The sequence below is a fragment of the Gouania willdenowi genome, chromosome 13 (assembly GCF_900634775.1).
Source record: "Gouania willdenowi chromosome 13, fGouWil2.1, whole genome shotgun sequence".
Classification (NCBI taxonomy): Eukaryota; Metazoa; Chordata; class Actinopteri; order Blenniiformes; family Gobiesocidae; genus Gouania; species Gouania willdenowi.
The window spans coordinates 43,036,466-43,055,046 of NC_041056.1; the positions used below are offsets into that span (position 1 = coordinate 43,036,466).

General features: G+C 41.0%; 1 protein-coding gene across 2 annotated transcripts in view; it reads left to right on the plus strand.

Annotated features, from left to right (window-relative positions):
* The first annotated feature begins 1,966 nt into the window (after positions 1-1,966).
* tpst1 (tyrosylprotein sulfotransferase 1) overlaps positions 1,967-18,581 on the plus strand; it is a 39,016-nt gene continuing 22,401 nt past the window's right edge. For both annotated transcript variants that reach the window (XM_028464692.1, XM_028464693.1), the window contains exon 1: positions 1,967-2,973. In XM_028464692.1, the coding sequence (XP_028320493.1) occupies positions 2,117-2,973 (857 nt within the window). In that variant the 5' untranslated portion in view covers positions 1,967-2,116. The remainder of the gene's footprint in view (positions 2,974-18,581) is intronic.

Below are 18,581 nucleotides of genomic sequence, written 5' to 3' on the forward strand. Positions count from 1 at the left end.
CTCCATATATTCAGTGCAACATTCAGAGGAACAAACCTTCTTTCTTCTAAGGCTTTTTCAGCAGATCTTAAAAGTTTTCCAGTTGTCAGTGGCGTCCCTTTATCATCAGAGGTCCAGGAGGCCTTCAGTAGCCCTCCTCCTTATTAAGTGTTGGTGTGGTTTGGTTTCACTGTTGCTCCGTGGAGAGCATTCTCAACACTCACTGATTCCCTAACAGATCAATGGGAGAAATCTCCAGCCAGGAGGATAAAATATCAGTAACAGGAGAGAGGAGGCACACTTAATTTAACACAAACAAATTCCAGCCTCCACACGAGGTGTAATGTGATGCTGTATCGAGGCGTCACACACACACACACACTTACGCACACTTACACTTACACACACACAGTTTATCTGCCCATGCATTGAAACACTTAACTTTTTCACTGAATACTCTGCTTCTGATGTATGCTTCTTTTTTATTTCAAGATACAATAGTTAGAACTTAGCAGTGAAGTATAAACACTTTATAGTATGGTCCTTGTGCTGTGGATTCCTGATGATTATTCAGGAATTTCTTTGAGTTCCCTTTTGGGTCATTTTTTTGTCACTAGTGAAAAGCTAATAATAAATAATAGTTATTAGACACAGAGCTAAAACAACAATGGCCTCATATAAAGGATTTTCAATATTCACGAGTAGTGAAATAACCCAAAGTTAGGGTCCAAAATAGTTGCGTAAAGAAAAATAGTTTTTGAGTAACCTTTATATTATAAATTAAAACAGATCAGATTTTTTCTTAGCATGTGAGCCTAGAACCAATGCATATCTGTGACTAATCATTAGTGATGTGAACAGTCTATGTTCATAGCTCTAAGCTGATCACATTACAGGGAGCTGAGACATATGCTAAGTAGTTTACTGAAGACCCAAACATGTTCCAGACCCAAACACACACTGACTTTGTGACTATTTAGAGGAGCTGACATGTCCACCAGATAGGATGTATAGCAGATCTATTTCTATATTCTGAGAGAGTGGGTGGAGCTTATTACTATACCATATTTACCTTTCCCTGCACTAAATTGTCAATATCTCTAAAAGTATTCATCAGATCAAACTAAACATTTACAGTGTAAATATTGAATAATCATGAAACAATTGGTAAAAATTTCATTTTTTTTTTTTTAATCGATGGGATGTTGAAATGACTCTCTTATTTTTACTTCTTTCCACTGACAGCATCTGTATTTACCTTTGTGAGTTTGAACTTGTGCTGCTGTTGGTACAGTCCTGGGGGACCTGGTGACCCCAACTGTAATGTGACCCTAACCTATCACTGCTGTTGGAGATTTGACCTCAGCTTTTTTCCACTAGAAACATTTATTTTTTTTTTAACTTCTTTTTGATTATTATGGTTTTTATTTCAGAGAAGACTAGATGAATTCCATAATCTTCTCTACCTGCCCACTCCTGCACAGGCATCTACTGCTACCTTCCACAACCTTTTCACATTTGAATACAGTCATAATAATGTGAACCAACACATTGAAAACACACTTTAGATAAAGCTGTGCATTTACTTTCGGACACAGGATAACATGATCACTAGTCCAACTTTAACACATGGAGAGAGATTTTGAACAGGAATATGGGAGGACATACTGTTTCTAATTCTGGGTGTAAGGATGCACTCAACCAATGATTCTATTTGAATCCTGATTTTAAAAAAAACAAACTAAAGGTTGGGATGTAATCATGCACTCCTTTCAGTTTGTAAACACAGTGATCATATTTTGGAGAAAAACTTAGGTTTATTTTTTCCATTTCAGAACATGAATTCGATTCTTTTCCACGATTATGGACAATGGGGGGGTCCTAGGATAGGCCCCAGCAGACTCCCACATTACTGGACAGGTGTGCACAGAGGATATTGTATTTGTAAGTTCTAATGATTTTGATGGTGTCATTGTTTGTTTCACAGGCTTCATGGAGCTGGACACTCGACACCTGCTACTCACCAGGGGGCTCGACCCATGCCGGGGTCCCAGCAACCATCCATAAAGGCTGGGAACCCTCTCCATCCCTCAAACTACCTTTGTGGTGATCTAGTCCTTTCCACACAGTGGATACCATGATAGGGAAGTTGAAGCAGAACCTACTGGTGGCCTGTTTGGTCATCAGCTCGGTGACTGTCTTCTATCTGGGCCGCCATGCCATGGAGTGCCACCATCGCATTGAAGAGCGCGGCCAATCAGCGGGCATCCTTCCTCTGTCCGCCTTAGGAGGTAGCATCAGAACCACTTTACGAACTGGTCAGAACCTCAGTGCGCCATTTGTTTACAATAAAGACATGCCCCTCATTTTTATCGGCGGTGTGCCTCGCAGTGGGACCACGCTAATGCGAGCCATGCTGGACGCACACCCCGAGGTGCGCTGTGGCGAGGAGACCCGGGTCATCCCACGTATCCTGGCCATGAAGCAGATGTGGAGCCGGTCGGGCCGGGAGAAGATGCGCCTGGATGAGGCAGGGGTGACCGATGAGGTGCTGGACGCCGCCATGCAGGCCTTCCTGTTGGAGATCATCGTGAAACACGGGGAACCTGCCAACTTCCTCTGCAACAAGGACCCGTTTGCTCTAAAGTCGTTGTCTTACCTCGCCAAGATCTTTCCTCACGCCAAGTTCCTGCTTATGATACGTGACGGTCGGGCTTCTGTTCACTCCATGATCTCCAGGAAGGTGACCATCGCTGGCTTTGACCTGGGCAGCTACAGAGACTGCCTGACCAAGTGGAACCGGGCCATAGAAACCATGTACACTCAGTGCCTGGAGGCCACAGACAAGTGTTTACCTGTGCACTATGAACAGTTGGTCCTCCATCCTGAGAAATGGATGAGGACTCTTCTGAAATTTTTAGACATTCCTTGGAATGATGCAGTTCTTCACCATGAGGAACTTATTGGAAAGGCTGGGGGAGTGTCACTGTCTAAGTAAGTACATTTACTATATCTTTACTGTTAGCTACTATTAAGGGTGTGTGATCTGACGATAATAGATCGTTGAGGATAAAAACATGGTGACGATCTACCAAATCAGACGTGATCGGGCCCAATTTCTGATCACGTGATTGGATCGGCATTCTCACAGGGGTTTCAAACGCATTTTAGTTCAGGGGCCAAATACGGAGCCGTTCATCTTAATTGGGCCGCAGATTTTAGCTGGGAAAACTAGTATTTTAATCTTTATTGTGCTCCAGTTTGCACTTCCACGTATACATAAATTAATATGTAATATCTTCACTTTTAATTTATTGGCTTTTATTACCCATTATTATGTAAATTTTGAGATACATACAACTGAATTAGTTAATAATTTCTTCCTAAGGGCTTTGAGGTTGACACGTGTGGCGTAGGGGTTGACTTAGTGTGTTGCAGCCACATGGGCATGTGCTGCAGGTGCATGGATGTTAATTACATTGTCTCCATTCTCTGAGGTGTTCTTCCTTGCACCAAGATCAAAGATGGGACGAAATCACAGCGTAGGGCAGATATGGGCTCCCCGGGCCAACTGGTGGCCCGGGGAGTCTTATTTTTGTGGCCCCTAAAGCAAATCCCCAAAAATTGTAATTCAAGAAGTTGGAATGAATATGAAGCCCAACATAATACACAAGGTACAGAAATGCACAAAGTACACAAAAAATACACAAAATGACTAATAAAGCATAAAATGACAACAAAGACAGACACAGCAACCACTTAAACAAACAAAATGAGTACAAAAACACACAAAACAACAACACATTACAGAATAGCTCCAAAGACACAAACTGTTAACAAAATTACACAAAATGACAGGAAAATACAGAAAACAACAACAAAAATACAGAAACTGACCCTAAAAATGCACAAATCAACAACAAAATTGCAGAAAATTACAGAAAAATACACAAAATTACACCAAGAACACAAAAAATAACAAAAACACACAATGATTCCAAAATGACCAAAAACTGACAAGACATAAAACCCACAAAGACAACACCCTCCCCCACTGTATTAATGCTCTGTTCCCTGGTCATTGCGTCAGTGGAGCGATAAAGTGATGGCGCTCCGTAGATATCTTTATATTCTGTTTTAGTCATATTTTTCAATCTGTTTCGATTTTTCGATTCTCTATTACATTTTTTGAACAATAACGTCACAGTATTTGCAGCAGAACTGCCAAATTAGGACATTGACTCCAGGCCCAACACTTCGAGCAATCCGCCATTTTTATTTCTCGCTTTTATTTTGTAGTCCAAGCTCCAGGATGCTGAAGTTACGAGAGGATAAGTCAAAATGTTGGGTTGTTGGATGTAGTAACCCACACGCTTCATTACACCGTCTCTCAGCATCAGAACCTTTTCAAAGTGCCTGGTTGAGTTTTATTTTTTATAGAAATGTACCACATCTGTGGGTAAGGTCATTTTTGTGTGTGTGAAGCACTTCAATGATGACTGCTTCATCAACCTCCACCAGTATAAAGAAGGATTTACAGAAAGACTTTGTCTGATTGAGGGTTCAATTCCTTCTATCTTTGGAGACGATGAACAGAGCACTTCGGTAAGCTGTAAATAACGCTAAAAAGTGTGATAAGACGTCCCTGTCATTGTTTTGTTAGCATTAGCAGTTGTACCGTCTTCATATGTTAGCGCTGTGTGCTCGTTTTAGATCCTTGATGATATGGCCTACGTGATTTAATTTAAGTCTAAAGTTTTCATTAGTCATTTCATTTTGACGTTTTTGTCTTTGAAAAGACTGTATTAAAATGCATTTTGTGACGTTAGCTTGGCGCTAGCGTTAGCTCACTTGTTTGGGTTCTGCAGGTTCATCATCTTCATTTTCATCTCGCTCCGCTGGGTCAGACTCTGGCTGGAACATGTAAGGCTGGATGGACAAGTCTAACGTTGTTGACATTGTGTAAATAACGTGTGAATAAACATTTTCTGTGCCGCCAGGGTATGAAGTGTCTCATTTGCATTTAAAGAGACAGCACCAAAATGAGTTGCTTTCAGAAGCAAATCAGAAAAGGGGTAGAAAAGGGGTGGAGCTATAATAATGAGGAATTCAGACCCAAGCATTACAGTTCAGCTTTATATAGACCACAACTGTATGATTTATATATAAAAAGGAAGGATTTAAAAGCATGATTTGTCTCCTTTAAAATAACTCACATGGGTCAACTCTTTAGGTCACATGGTCCACGGTGTGCCTTAACTTTAATGTTCTCTCGTCATGTAACTCACTCAAGATTCTATGACTGTTAATAGCTTTCTCTCTCTCTCTGTCTCTCTCTCTCTCTCTCTCTCTCTCTTTCTCCCTGTCTCCATGTGCTTCTGCCTTGTGTCAGTGTTGTTTACATTCTGCTGTTTAGGGAGTTGGTCAGAAACACTGGAGGGTGAAACTTAACTCTTTAGCTTCAGTCTCATCCTACCATCCACGCAGCTCTGAAACCTCGTCTCCAGGTGTTACGCCCACGTTTTTTATTGTCCGCTTCTAAAAACATTTCTGGTTCTTCCTAAGGTGCTTTGCTCCTGTTGATACCTTTACTCCACTTCTGCTCTAATAAAACAAGCTGCCCCTCCAGGATTTCACAGCTTCTTTATGTGATTAGTGCGTCCCAAACTGTCTGATTTGTGGCAGCTTTTTCCAAAAAAATTGAAGCTAATGTTGCAGTATTTCAAGGTTTTATTGTTTTCCATAAATCTTCATAGAACACTTTACTTTGCAAAATAACTGATTGCCTTTTAAATATTTTATAATAATTCAGAAAACAGCTCAAATTCACAACAGTTTAAAGCAGAACCAAGTAACTTGTGCTTAGAGCTTGTGCTTAGAGCTCCCCCTAAAGGTCCCTTTTGGTTATGTCACTGTCGTAAACACTCTGCACCCCTTTCCCCCTGCCCCACCCCACAGCTACATGGGCACTTTTGCTCTCCCAAGACAGTACCAAGCGATCACTGAAAAATCCTACTACAACAGTGACACTAAAGGTGCTTTCACACATATAGTCCCATGTGACCATGTGAACAGTATGAGGAAGAGAGACAAGTAAAATAAATGAATGATGTGGGAGTAATACGGAAGGAAGTGTGGAAATGTGTGTGTGATTGTTTGTGTGCTGACAAATGGATGATGGATATTTGTGTGTGTGCTGCCTGATGGAGCACTGGGTTGTGAGTGTGCGCGTGCCTGTTGCTGTGACGGCAGTGTGTGTGTGATTGCTGTGTGCTGCTGCTGAGCTGTCACTGATGGAGTTGCTCCGTTCCTCAGACAAAGGTCTTCTCTGCCTTTTTTTTTAGTAGACAACCGTATGCAGCCACGGTGCTGGTCATGATCTAGCATTAGTTTGTATTGGGCTGATGTAAAGCAGTACGTCTGCCACTGGGTCAGAGGCAGGAAAGTTGCAGGTGTGGTTTTCTGTCCAGAGACAGCAGGGGGGGGTGTAAGACCCCCCAATCACCCCATAAACACCAGTATTACCCTCACAGGGACTATGAGGAGGATTTATTAAGGTGAAAAAGTTACTTAGTTCTGCTTGAACAAGATATGGATCATTTCCATCCTATTTTAAAGGTTTTTGGTAGTTGTGGGACTTGATTAAAACAATTTATCAAATTAATTAGAGACTGTCATTAATTGATAAAAAGTGGAGGGGGAAGGGAACAGGGAGGAAGAGTTGGTTATTGTGAAGTGAGAGTGAGATGTGAAGTTGTAGTTGTGCATTTTGTGTTGTGTTGCGTAATCAATCCAGTCTGCTGACCAGTGTGAAGCTTAGGTATAATGGTGTCTGTGGACAGAGGGAAGGAGTGAGTGGTAGTACCTAAAACAGGTATTTAGAATCAACGTGTCTAAGATTAAGCCCACTGCGAGTTTTATCCACAGTCCAAGGCAGGCATCGTAGACCAATGTATGTGTAAAAAACGCTACTGCAAACCCAAGCGCTGCCCCGGACCCAAAGATGCAGCCAGGCTAGCGGAAAAAGCGACCTCCCCGCGGCCGAGCAGCCCTCCAGACGCCCCTAAGACCCCAAGCAGAGAGGCAGCCACCGTCCCCCACACACACACCCGAGAAATCACCAAGGAGCCGAGGACCCAACGCACCCCGCCGCCAACCCTAACCCCAAGGCCCCCCACCAACATCCCCCCCAAGGGCCCTGTCAGACCGCCACATTGCCACCGCAAGGGCGTGGCAAAAGCGATTAACTGATGAAAAATTTAGTGGATTTCAGAGAACAAGTGGGTGTTTAAATTCTTAAAATAAATAAGTGATTGTTTTCCTATAAGAATCTCCTCAGTACAGGATTGTCAGTCTGAAAGTGTGCAGCTAACAACCCAATCCTCATAGATGTGTGATTACATAATGACAGCATATTTTTACAAAGTGTCTATAGTTCCAGACCCAGACCTCAGACAAATCTGAGTATTGTTCCAGCACTTCTTGTGTGCATGCACAGTTCCGTCACTGTCGGAGGGTTAGGGTTAGAGCTAAAATAAAACTGACAAAACTACAGCTAGAAGGACACGACATGCGCACAGGAAGTGCTGAAACTATAGTCAGGATTGTCTGAGGTCCTGGTCTGGACCAATAGCAACAGCCTATTTTATAATCATGTGATGCAATAAAAAGCAGTTAGTGGCTTCTGGCTGTGATCACAACATTTTTTCCCTTTTTAACTTTTTGGTTTTCAGTTTTCATCAATGAAAATATATACTGCTGCAGCACAATTTATAATCTATTTCAGAGCTCTCAACTCATTTAAACAGAAGAAAGACAATACTTTACCAGTCACAAAAGAAATACTTGGTCATTACAGGAACAATAAACTAATAAATACACAAATATAAGAGAAGGGAAAAACAGAGAATTTATTTCACTAACAGCCAAGTATGACCTTAAGTGGGCGAACCACTTGAGATTGTCCGATCAATGTCAGCACCTGATCGATCGGAGCTTCCCTGATCATTTACAGACTTTTAATGTGAAGCCAAATATGAGGGGAAGGATTGGTTCTGATTGATGGTGAGGAGACGTGCTCGTCTGCTGCTCTTTCTGAACAGATGCAGTTACAGCACGTCGTCTGATGTTAGAGGAGCTCTGTGTTAGCGTTGTTGTTACAGTAAAATAGATCACATCTATGGATACTCAACCATAGGAGCAGGCTTTTGGCTACACAGGAACATTAGGGGATTTGCTCAGTGCTTATTTTGTATGACCAGCAGAAAAAAGGAGCTGGTCACCATAATCAATGTAATTAATTCAGCCTTTGAACTCAAATCTTTGACTGATTTCATGCACTTTCAAAAGGAATGGGTAGATATCACAGAAGGGTTATTCCATGTCATTTCAACAAATGTTAAGGACATCCCACGCACGTCAGCGTCTGACATTTTGACTAATTGTTCCGTGATTATTCAATATTCACACTGTAATTTTTTGTTTGATCAGATGAATACTTTTCAGATATGAACAATGTAGTGAGGGGGGGGTTTGTCCTTATTTTTCTTCCATTTTCAGCTTCAAATATCTCAGGAACTACAGCACATAACAAATTATAATTTGGTATGATAATACAGCTCTACCTACTGTGGTCACAGATTTGTTTTGGGGTCACAACTGTCTTTATCCTCTTTCTGTATACAAAAGAGCATTACATTAACTTTTGCTGTTTTTTTAGAGCAACCAAAAGCAGCACAAGTTGTGATTGTGTCTGAAAAAGCTGCTAAATGATCTAAAAAGCTATTAGATTATGTAAAAAAGCTACTAATCATCTAAAAAGCTGTTAAATGATGTAATAAAGCTGCTAAATGATCTAAAAAATGTGCTAAATGATCTAAAAAGCTGTTAAATTATGTAAAAAAAAAAACTGCTAAATGATGTAAAAAAGCTACTAAATGATCTAAAAAAACTACTTCAGTGGGGCAAAAAACTATTTAGTCAGCCACCAATTGTGCAAGTTCTCCCACTTAAAAAGATGAGAGAGGCCTGTAATTTGGATCATAGGTAAACCTCAACTATGAGAGACAACATGAGAAAAAAAATCCAGAAAACCACATTGTAGGATTTTTAATGAATTTATTTACAAATTATGGTGGAAAATAAGTATGTGGTCAATAACAAAAGTTGATCTCAATACTTGTAATGTACCCTTTGTTGTCAATGACAGAGGTCAAATGTTTTCTGTAAGTCTTCACAAGGTTTTCACACACTGTTGCTGGTAGTTTGGTCCATTCCACCATACAGATCTCCTCTAGAGCAGTGATGTTTTGGGGCTGTCGCTGGGCAACACGGACTTTCAACTCACTCCAAGGATTTTCTATGGGGTTGAGATCTGAGACTGGCTAGGCCACTCCAGGACCTTGAAATGCTTCTTACGAAGCCACTCCTTTGTTGCCCGGGCGATGTGTTTGTGATCATTGTAGTGCTGAAAGACCCAACCACGTTTCATCTTCAATGCCCTTGCTGATGGAAGGAGGTTTCCTCTCAAAATCTCACAATACATGGCCCCATTCATTCTTTCCTTTACACGGATCAGTCGTCCTGGTCCCTTTGCAGAGAAACATCCCCAAAGCATGATGTTACCACCCCCATGCTTTACAGGAGGTATGGTGTTCTTTCTCCTCCAAACACAACAATGAGTTTTTACCCAAAAGTTCTATTTTGGTTTCATCTGACCATATGACATTCACCCAATCCTCTTCTGGATCATCGAAATGTTCTCTAGCAAACTTCAGACGGGCCTGGACATGTAGTTGCTTAAGCAGGGGGACACGTCTGGTACTGCAGGATTTGAGTCCCTGGTGGCGTAGTATGTTACTGATGGTAGCCTTTGTTACTTTGGTCCCAGCTCTCTGCAGGTCATTCATTAGGTTCATTTTCTAATAATTGCTCCCACAGTTGATTTCTTCACACCTATTGCAGATTCAGTCTTCCCAGCCTTAGTTTCTGGTGTCCTTTGACAGCTCTTTGGTCTTGGCCATAGTGGAGTTTGGAGTGTGACTGTTTGAGGTTGTGGACAGGTGTGTTTTATACTGATAACCAGTTCAAACAGGTTCCATTAATACAGGTAACGAGTGGAGGAGGAGCCTCTTAAAGAAGAAGTTACAGGTCTGTGAGAGACACAAATCTGGCTTGTTTGTAGATGACCAAACACTTATTTTACATAGAGATTTACCAATTAATTCATTAAAAATCCTACAATGTTATTTTATGTATTATTTTTTTCTCTCATTTTGTCTCTCATAGTTGAGGTTTATCTATGATGAAAATGACAGGCCTCTCATCTTTTTAAGTTGGAGAACTTGTACAATTGGTGGCTGACTGTAAATTATCTAAAAAACTACTGAATAATCTATAAATCAGGATGAATGTTTCACTTCAATAGAAAATAATGGGATGTTTACAGGCAGTGGGACCGTGTGACATCATCAATCGCATGATTTCAAGATGGAGGAACACAGGCTTTAAAACTGTAAAGTAGTCCTGTTTTTAAAAGGAAATTAAATGGTGCGTTATAATGTGTTTAGTTAAACATAGATCTACTATAAGGACATTTAGAAGGTTTCAGGACACGATTAAATTTCGATTCAGTATTGATTGATTTGATCTTTCAAATTTTACTTAATAGGATCGTTTCAAACTTGTGGGGTAGGCCAGACTACTGTATAGAGGGTTTTCCCACGACGCCACTTTCTGGGCAATAACCTGGATGTGCAGCCATGTTGGAAGTAAGCAGATGTTTACACTACATGTTGGAGGTTCACAGAAGTGTTCTCTGCGATGGATAAATCACAGAAAAGCTCCTCAAAATGCATTATAGGCATACAGGGAAGGACTTGGTCTGCAGGGCAGGGCACAATATTTGGATAAAAAATGGTTTATTGGTGGTACAGATCCATACGAGTTGGCTCCCGCGTCTTGGATCAATGACGACCCGGAGAGTCTTCCGTCTATTATGTATCCTGATATCATCAACTACCTGGATTTCACGAATCCCTACACAGCGGAAGACCTTAAATCTTATAGAAGTTTGGAGGTCGGCTGCGGCTGCAGAGGCTCGCGTTAGCAACGGATATACTGTATATCAGCAGATAACTCAGTCAGTTTTAATAATTTCACAGTGAGTGTAGTTACTAGATTGAGGTAAATCAAACAGTTTTAGTTCGTTATATGCGACTACTCTGGACCTCGAGCCTCGGATTGCTACCGCGGCTACATCCAGCGACCTGTGGAGTAGCGGAGCCTCGTACCAGTGGTGTTCGCTAGCGGATTAAACGTAAGCGGTGTGATCAGAAGCAGGAGCAGGGATGCCGAGCGGGGCTAGCAACCAAGCTAAAAGCTAAGCTCAGAGAACGCAGCTTCCTTCCATCCTGTGTTCTAATGTCTGTTCCCTGGAGAACAAACTGGACCTGAAGCTGGATTTAAATGTAAGACAGGAGATGTTTACATAAACATCAATAACAACTGGTGCAACAACAGTGAGTTAGTCACATGTCACTGCTCTCCTGATGTAGAACTACTGACTATAAAATACAGACATTGTTCTTCCCTGATCTGTTAGAACTTTTGGCAGTTTATAAAACTCTACATGTTTTTCACGGTCTGACCAATTAGTACAGCCAGAAACACGGTAATAGTTCACCATTTCCTCTCAAAATTCGGGATTTGCTTGTTTGTGTGCTGTTTGTAAACCTACTGCTTATCTCCAAAATGGCGACTTCCAGGTTGATGATACGTTGTGAAAACCTTTTATAGTGTGAGACTTGGCTTCAGCTTCTTGATTCTTGTATATGTCTGTATTTGCACATTTGTATATTATTATTATTATTTTTATTTTATTAATACATTTTTTTATTTATTTTTTTACTGTAATGTGTGCACTTATTTAATGATTCCTTATTTGAATAACAGTTTTCTTTCACTTAATTATGTAGGTTTTTTTATTTTATTTATTTTTTTTGTTTAGTTTTTCATTTTTTCAGTTGTAATATTTCACAAGTTTCTGTAACAAAGTAATTTCTCCCTGGGATCAATAAAGTATTTCTGATTCTGACTACTGGGGTTAGATTTTGGAGAATTTCAATGAAATCAGTTTCTTTACTCAGCAGCAGCTCTATTTACCAAAGAGGCCCTCTACATGATGACATCTCAAGGACTGCACTACTACCTTTTCCCATCATACACATGGCCCCACCTTCTCCTAAGTCATTTATTAAAAATGCATGTGTGTCAAACCCCATGACACCTGGTAGAAAACCCTTCTATCCCACCGTAACCACCAGCAGCACTAAACTAAACCAGCCGTGGGTCTCTATCTGTACAACAAAATCTGTCAGTGTCCAATTTCCCTTCATTAACATCAATTAGCTAATGTGGGTAGATAGAGTGGAGAGCATCTGGATCCATTACCACAACATAAAACATTGCTTCATTCAGAGCCTGATTGCATTCTGGATGTATTGAAATATCAGCCACTGGGCATAGAGAACAGCACCTTGTGTAGAGGAGATGTGGTGATGAATAATTGAGAAGCTGAAGGCTATTAGAAGCATCAGCCTAAGGAAAAGTGGTCATGTGACGGGTGAAAGGCTTTTTTGTCACATCCTATTTAAAGCCAAGAAGATGAGTGGGTGAGTGGGCATCTACCACTTGTTCAGGATTAAGAGTGCAAATAATTTAAGGTCAGCGTCAACTCTAAATCAAATCAATGGGATATTTAAACGTAGGAGCTGTCTCATTCAGTTACTCTCTATCTGTCCTTCTTTCTCCTAGTAATATTAATATTCATAATAATAATACTGATGCTGCTCTAACCATTACTGACTGAGCTCTATTAAAGGCTTCACCAGGACTAATGCTGCGTTCACACCAAACACGTTTTGGGCGTCAAAATCATGCCTCACGCCTGTAGTTAGACGCTTTTGCTCATTGAATCAGACGCTTGTCACCAACGTCGAAGATGCTCTGGACGTGCGTCCAAAAAAGTTGGGAAGGGGGCGCGTTGAGGGAAGGGGCTTCTTTGTTGCCTGTTGCTTTCATACAATGGATGATATTGTGGCAATCAGTTACGTTCATAATTCACCCAGTGATGTAAAATGTGAAGTGGTGGAACATTAATTATTGTGATGAGAAGGTGGTGTTTCTGGTCGGATGTATTTAGGTGTGATTCAGTGTGTGCACTGTGATGTCAAAGGGTTATAGAGAAGTGTGGTTAGATGGAGAATAAAGTTTGGAGTTCCTTGCTGAACACGCCCCCTCCGACTCCCGTTCATCGGCTCTACGTTATCCAGAGAGTGACTTGGCTTTATTTGTGCCTCGGCGTCGTTTCTGGATTCACCAGATCTGTGCTCGGACGAGAGTCGCTTTCAGCGCTACTTCTCTTTCTCGCATCGGTACTCGTATCTCCTACCAGGACCCCAACTACACTCTATGCCAGCAGAAGTGCCTGTCTATATGTCTCCGCCTTCGATCAGTGTTTTTTTTTTTTGCATTATTCTGAATATGTCACGCTTGAGGAACACTCTTGATTGGTCGACGCGCCTCAAAATGCCCCAAAAGTTCAACAATCCCAACTCCAGTGTCGGCCACGCTGGACGCACGTCAAAAGCGTCAAAACGCGCTGCACACGAGGCGCGGGACATGCAGCAGGACCTCTGACGCTTCTTAGAAGTGTGTCCACCATGTATTGTGAATGTACACCTGCCGCTTTTGACACATTTGGTGTGACTGCGCCATAGCTGCTACATGTTTAGCATTGAGGTGTTAGCTGCTACATGTTTAGCATTGAGGTGCCAGCTACTACATGTTTAGCATTGAGGTGCCAGCTACTACTTGTTTAGCATTGAGGTGCTAGCTGCTACATGTTTAAAATTGAGGTGCTAGCTGCTACATGTTTAGCATTGAGGTGCTAGCTGCTACATGTTTAGCATTGAGGTGATAGCTGCTACATGTTTAGCATTGAGGTGCTAGAGGCTACATGTTTAGCATTGAGATGCTAGCTGAGGCTAGCTGATCCACAAACTCTTTCTTTAACATTTTTCCCACAACTGAGCTTAAGTATTATGGGTATACCGAGAACTCGTGAAAAGGAAAAGGTTCTGTGCTGTTTGGAGTGAAAGAAAGAAAAGTTTTTAGTGCATTATTTTTCTGTACGTAATTAATTGCAATTCGTTTGATAAAGTACCAGCCCTAATGTTAATGACTAATATGTTGGTTCAGATTCATCACATCAGGTTTCCAACTTGTGTGCATATATTGGGATGATGGTAACTAACTTCTAAAACGTATTACTCAGAGCCTACTTTTTACACTAAAACTACAAATGGTATTATTTACATTTCAAGCCCCATTATAACAATAATCATATATACAGTATATATATACATATATATTCATGACTCATTATAAACTACAATAAATTGGTTTCATTGAGCATTTTTTTCCTGTTCTCTGCATTTGATACTATGAAGCTGAGTTTTTCAAACTCCTGCTTCATGTCAACACCCCAGCAGTCTCCTGGGTACTGATGGAGTTAGCTAAAGTGATTCCCAACCCATTTGTTGCAGAGTGGATATTTGGATGGAAGCCCACCTCTCAGCAACCACCTCAACCATCCTCCTGAGAGGCTGAAACCAGTTTACTCTATTAATCATGCAAGAGAATATACCTGGACAGTGTAAAGATTCAATTTCACACGTAAGTGAATTAGAGGAAGGTGAATTCAAGCTAACTGAAATGTACAGGCAAAGAGGAAAGATTAAGAAAGACTTGGTTCTGAACCCTGGGGGGTCTAAAGTTGAGTCAGCGTGTCTGAATCACATGACATTAGCCTTGCAGTCTAGTGAAGCCTTTAAACTCTGTACCAGTGTTAGAATGATGTTAAACAGCCCAGTAAAACCACTGTTAGGATAAATAGAAACACTATGTATTTAAGGCTGTTAGAAAAATAGATTAAGTGACAAATAGCAATATTTTACCATGTGATTATCATATCGATCCAAAAAAAAAATCCAAAATATTTTTTTTTCTGAAGGAAAACCCATTTAATTGCACTAACATATGCATAGCATGTAAACGTGCGGTCACTAGGTGTCAGTGAACTCACCATCAGATTGATTAAACCTTTTCTAACATTCCACGCTACAAAATAAGTTGTAAAAATATGTATGATTTATGCTGGTATTGGAATCGGTATCGGCCAATGCTCAAGGCAGCATTATTGGTATTGTATCGGAAGTGAAAAAGTTGTATCGGGACAGCCCTAGTAATTGTATGTATTTCTGAATATATTTTGTTTTTGTTTTTCTTTGTTTTTTTTTTACTATTATTTTGTGAGTTTGCTCTTTGGGCTGCACAAAATTAGTCAAAGGGCCTCATGTGGCCCCTGAGCCACCAGTTACCCATACCTGTTCTAAGATTATCTTTGGGTGAAATTTGTCACAATCCTTGAAATACACATGATGCAGTGCTGCTAACAAACAAACACATAAATAAACGGAGGAAATATAAGCTCCTTGGGGGAGGAAAAAAACCAAGTGATGTGCAGCTTTCGGTCACTGACAAAGAGGAAAACTGAGAGTAAATGGTAAACAGGCTTCACTTTATAGCACAGTTGGAGTCAAAGCACTCTACAATGAGTGTTGTTGTGTGGTTTGTGTGCAGTGAAGTGTGGGTAATGTGTTGTGTAATAGTTTGTTTATGTTGGGGCACAGACATTGTCATTTGGAAGTGCACACATGGGTCAAGCATTTAGGGCTCAAACATACTCGGGTGGACACCCGCAAAGCCTAATCTGCGTGGAGTCCACCAGGCCAATTAAAGGCAAAACTCAGATTTTATTACCGCAAGGACTCTTTCACGTATTGATGTCACACTAACACTGCTCAGCATTGTATCGACCCACATTACATGTAACACCGACCTGTATTTCACCGCCTGGTGAAACAGAAGAGAGACTGGCAGACGAGCTACGAAACTAGCAACACTGGTACACGGACTACAGAAAAGCCCTAAGAATCATGGGACATATTGGATTTTAATGGAAACTACTCCCCGGTGGTACGCCCCAGTATGTAAGCTCTGAGGAGAACAGACAGTCCGCGCGGAGTCCATTGTGCGAAGAGCCAAAGAATTAGCTGCCGCCTTCACCACCTTCACCTGGTCCATATCTTCACCTGGTCCATATCTTCACCTAGTCCGTTCCTTCACCTAGACCGTTCCTTCACCTAGTCCGTTCCTTCACCTAGACCGTTCCTTCACCTGGTCCATATCTTAACCTGGTCCGTATGTTCACCTGGTCCATATCTTCACCTAGTCCGTTCCTTCACCTGGTCCATATCTTCACCTGGTCCGTATCTTCACCTAGTCCGTTCCTTCACCTGATCCATATCTTCACCTGGTCCATATCTTTACCTGGTCCATATCTTCACCTGGTCCATATCTTTACCTGGTCCATATCTTCACCTGGTCCATATCTTAACCTGGTCCGTATCTTCACCTTGTCCATATCTTCACCTGGTCCATATCTTTACCTGGTCCATATCTTCACCTGGTCCATATCTTCACCTGGTCCGTTCCTTCACCTGGTCCATATCTTCACCTGGTCCATATCTTCACCTGATCCATTCCTTCACCTGATCCATTCCTTCAGGTGTTCGGATGTCATGCGTGACTTTAACTTTAGTTTCCTGAGCCGTGTTCATGTTCTTTGTCATTTAGTTATTATGAAAAACAATAGATTCTGAACATTTATGAATTATTATTGAAGTGTCACGTGGACTCAGGATTAATCTAACCATCGATGTGTTGGCACCCTTCTACATATGCTTCTCTTAGGTTTACACACAATTTATTCCGTCTGTTATCACTCTCTCTGACCATTGTACTTTACTACCAATAGGACGTGAACACACATCGACTTTAGTCCAGCAGCCAATAGTAACGCTCAAACAGCTGATGGAGCATTCTGTTAGTAAAAAGATCTCTGATTGGCTGAAATCTCGTGTCACATTCCTTCATGTCTAAAGCTTGAATAAAGAAAAGAAAAGAAAAGGAGCAGAGGTCCAGAGACCTCTCAGAATACTTTGGATTAGAATATGATCAAAGGTTAGGATGGATTCATTTATTTATTTACTTACTGCAGCTTTAACATCTGTCTCCCCCCCGTTTGTGATCCGTGATCACTGATAATAATCAGAGCTCCTACATTGGTCTGAGTCATGTGTTCATGTTGAGATGAGCGGTTTGTCTTCACTTCAACTTTAAGATATTTCCACATCATTCCATCTGTAAAGCTGCTACCACACGTCTGTTTTCTTTCCCTTCAGGCATGTTAGAGTCAAGTTCTGTTTACAGCAGCGTACAGAAAAAGATCAGCTGGAACTGATAAACTAAAGCCTTAAGATCAGATACAACAGAAAGATCCCATTAGGACATCCATACTAGTTATTAGACACATCTGTTGCATCAATCAAAAATGATCTGCTCAAAAATGTTGACACATGTTCAGTTCCTTTTTCCCACGACTGGAGGTAGAACCTTAAAAACAACAAAGTGATTCCTACATGCTAAATCCACTTTTTTAGCCGTTAAATGCATTTTGTTGTATATTTAGATTGTTTAGAAGCACAGAAAAGTTCAAATTAATCTCTTCAGGTCCTCCGTAGATATCTTTATATTCTGTTTTACCCATATTTTTCAATCTGTTTCGATTTTTCGATTCTCTATTACGTTTTTTGAACAATAACGTCACAGTATTTGCAGCAGAACTGCCAAATTAGTTCATCAACTCCAGGCCCAACACTTCGAGCAATCCGCCATTTTTATTTCTGGCTTTTATTTTGTAGTCCAAGCTCCAGGATGCAGAAGTTTCGAGAGGATAAGTCAAAATGTTGGGTTGTTGGATGTAGTAACCCACACGCTTCATTACACCGTCTCCCAGCATCAGAACCTTTTCAAAGTGTCTGGTTGAGTTTTATTTTTTATAGAAATGTACCACATCTGTGGATAAGGTCATTTTTGTGTGTGTGAAGCACTTCAATGATGACTGCTTCATCAACCTCCACCAGTATAAAGAAGGATTTACAGAAAGACTTTGTCTGATTGAGGGTTCAATTCCTTCTATCTTTGGAGACGATGAACAGAGCACTTCGGTAAGCTGTAAATAACGCTAAAAAGTGATGATGATAAGACGTCCCTGTCATTGTTTTGTTAGCATTAGCAGTTGCACCGTCTTCATATGTTAGCGCTGTGTGCTCGTTTTAGATCCTTGATGATATGGCCTACGTGATTTAATTTAAGTCTAAAGTTTTCATTAGTCATTTCATTTTGACGTTTTTGTTTGTTTTCGTTTTCTGAAATCCTGAAGCAGCTTTACAGAAAGTCTGTTAATGAGCCTCTCAGCTGTGTTGGAGCAGGGACACATTGAAAACCTGTTGGACCACCGGCCCTCGAGGACCGTGTTTGGACACCCCTGCCCTAGGGGTACATGTACCCCCATTTGAGAAACACTGCTGTACTGTGTAATATTCTCTGCACTGTGATGGAAATGATCTATATCTATA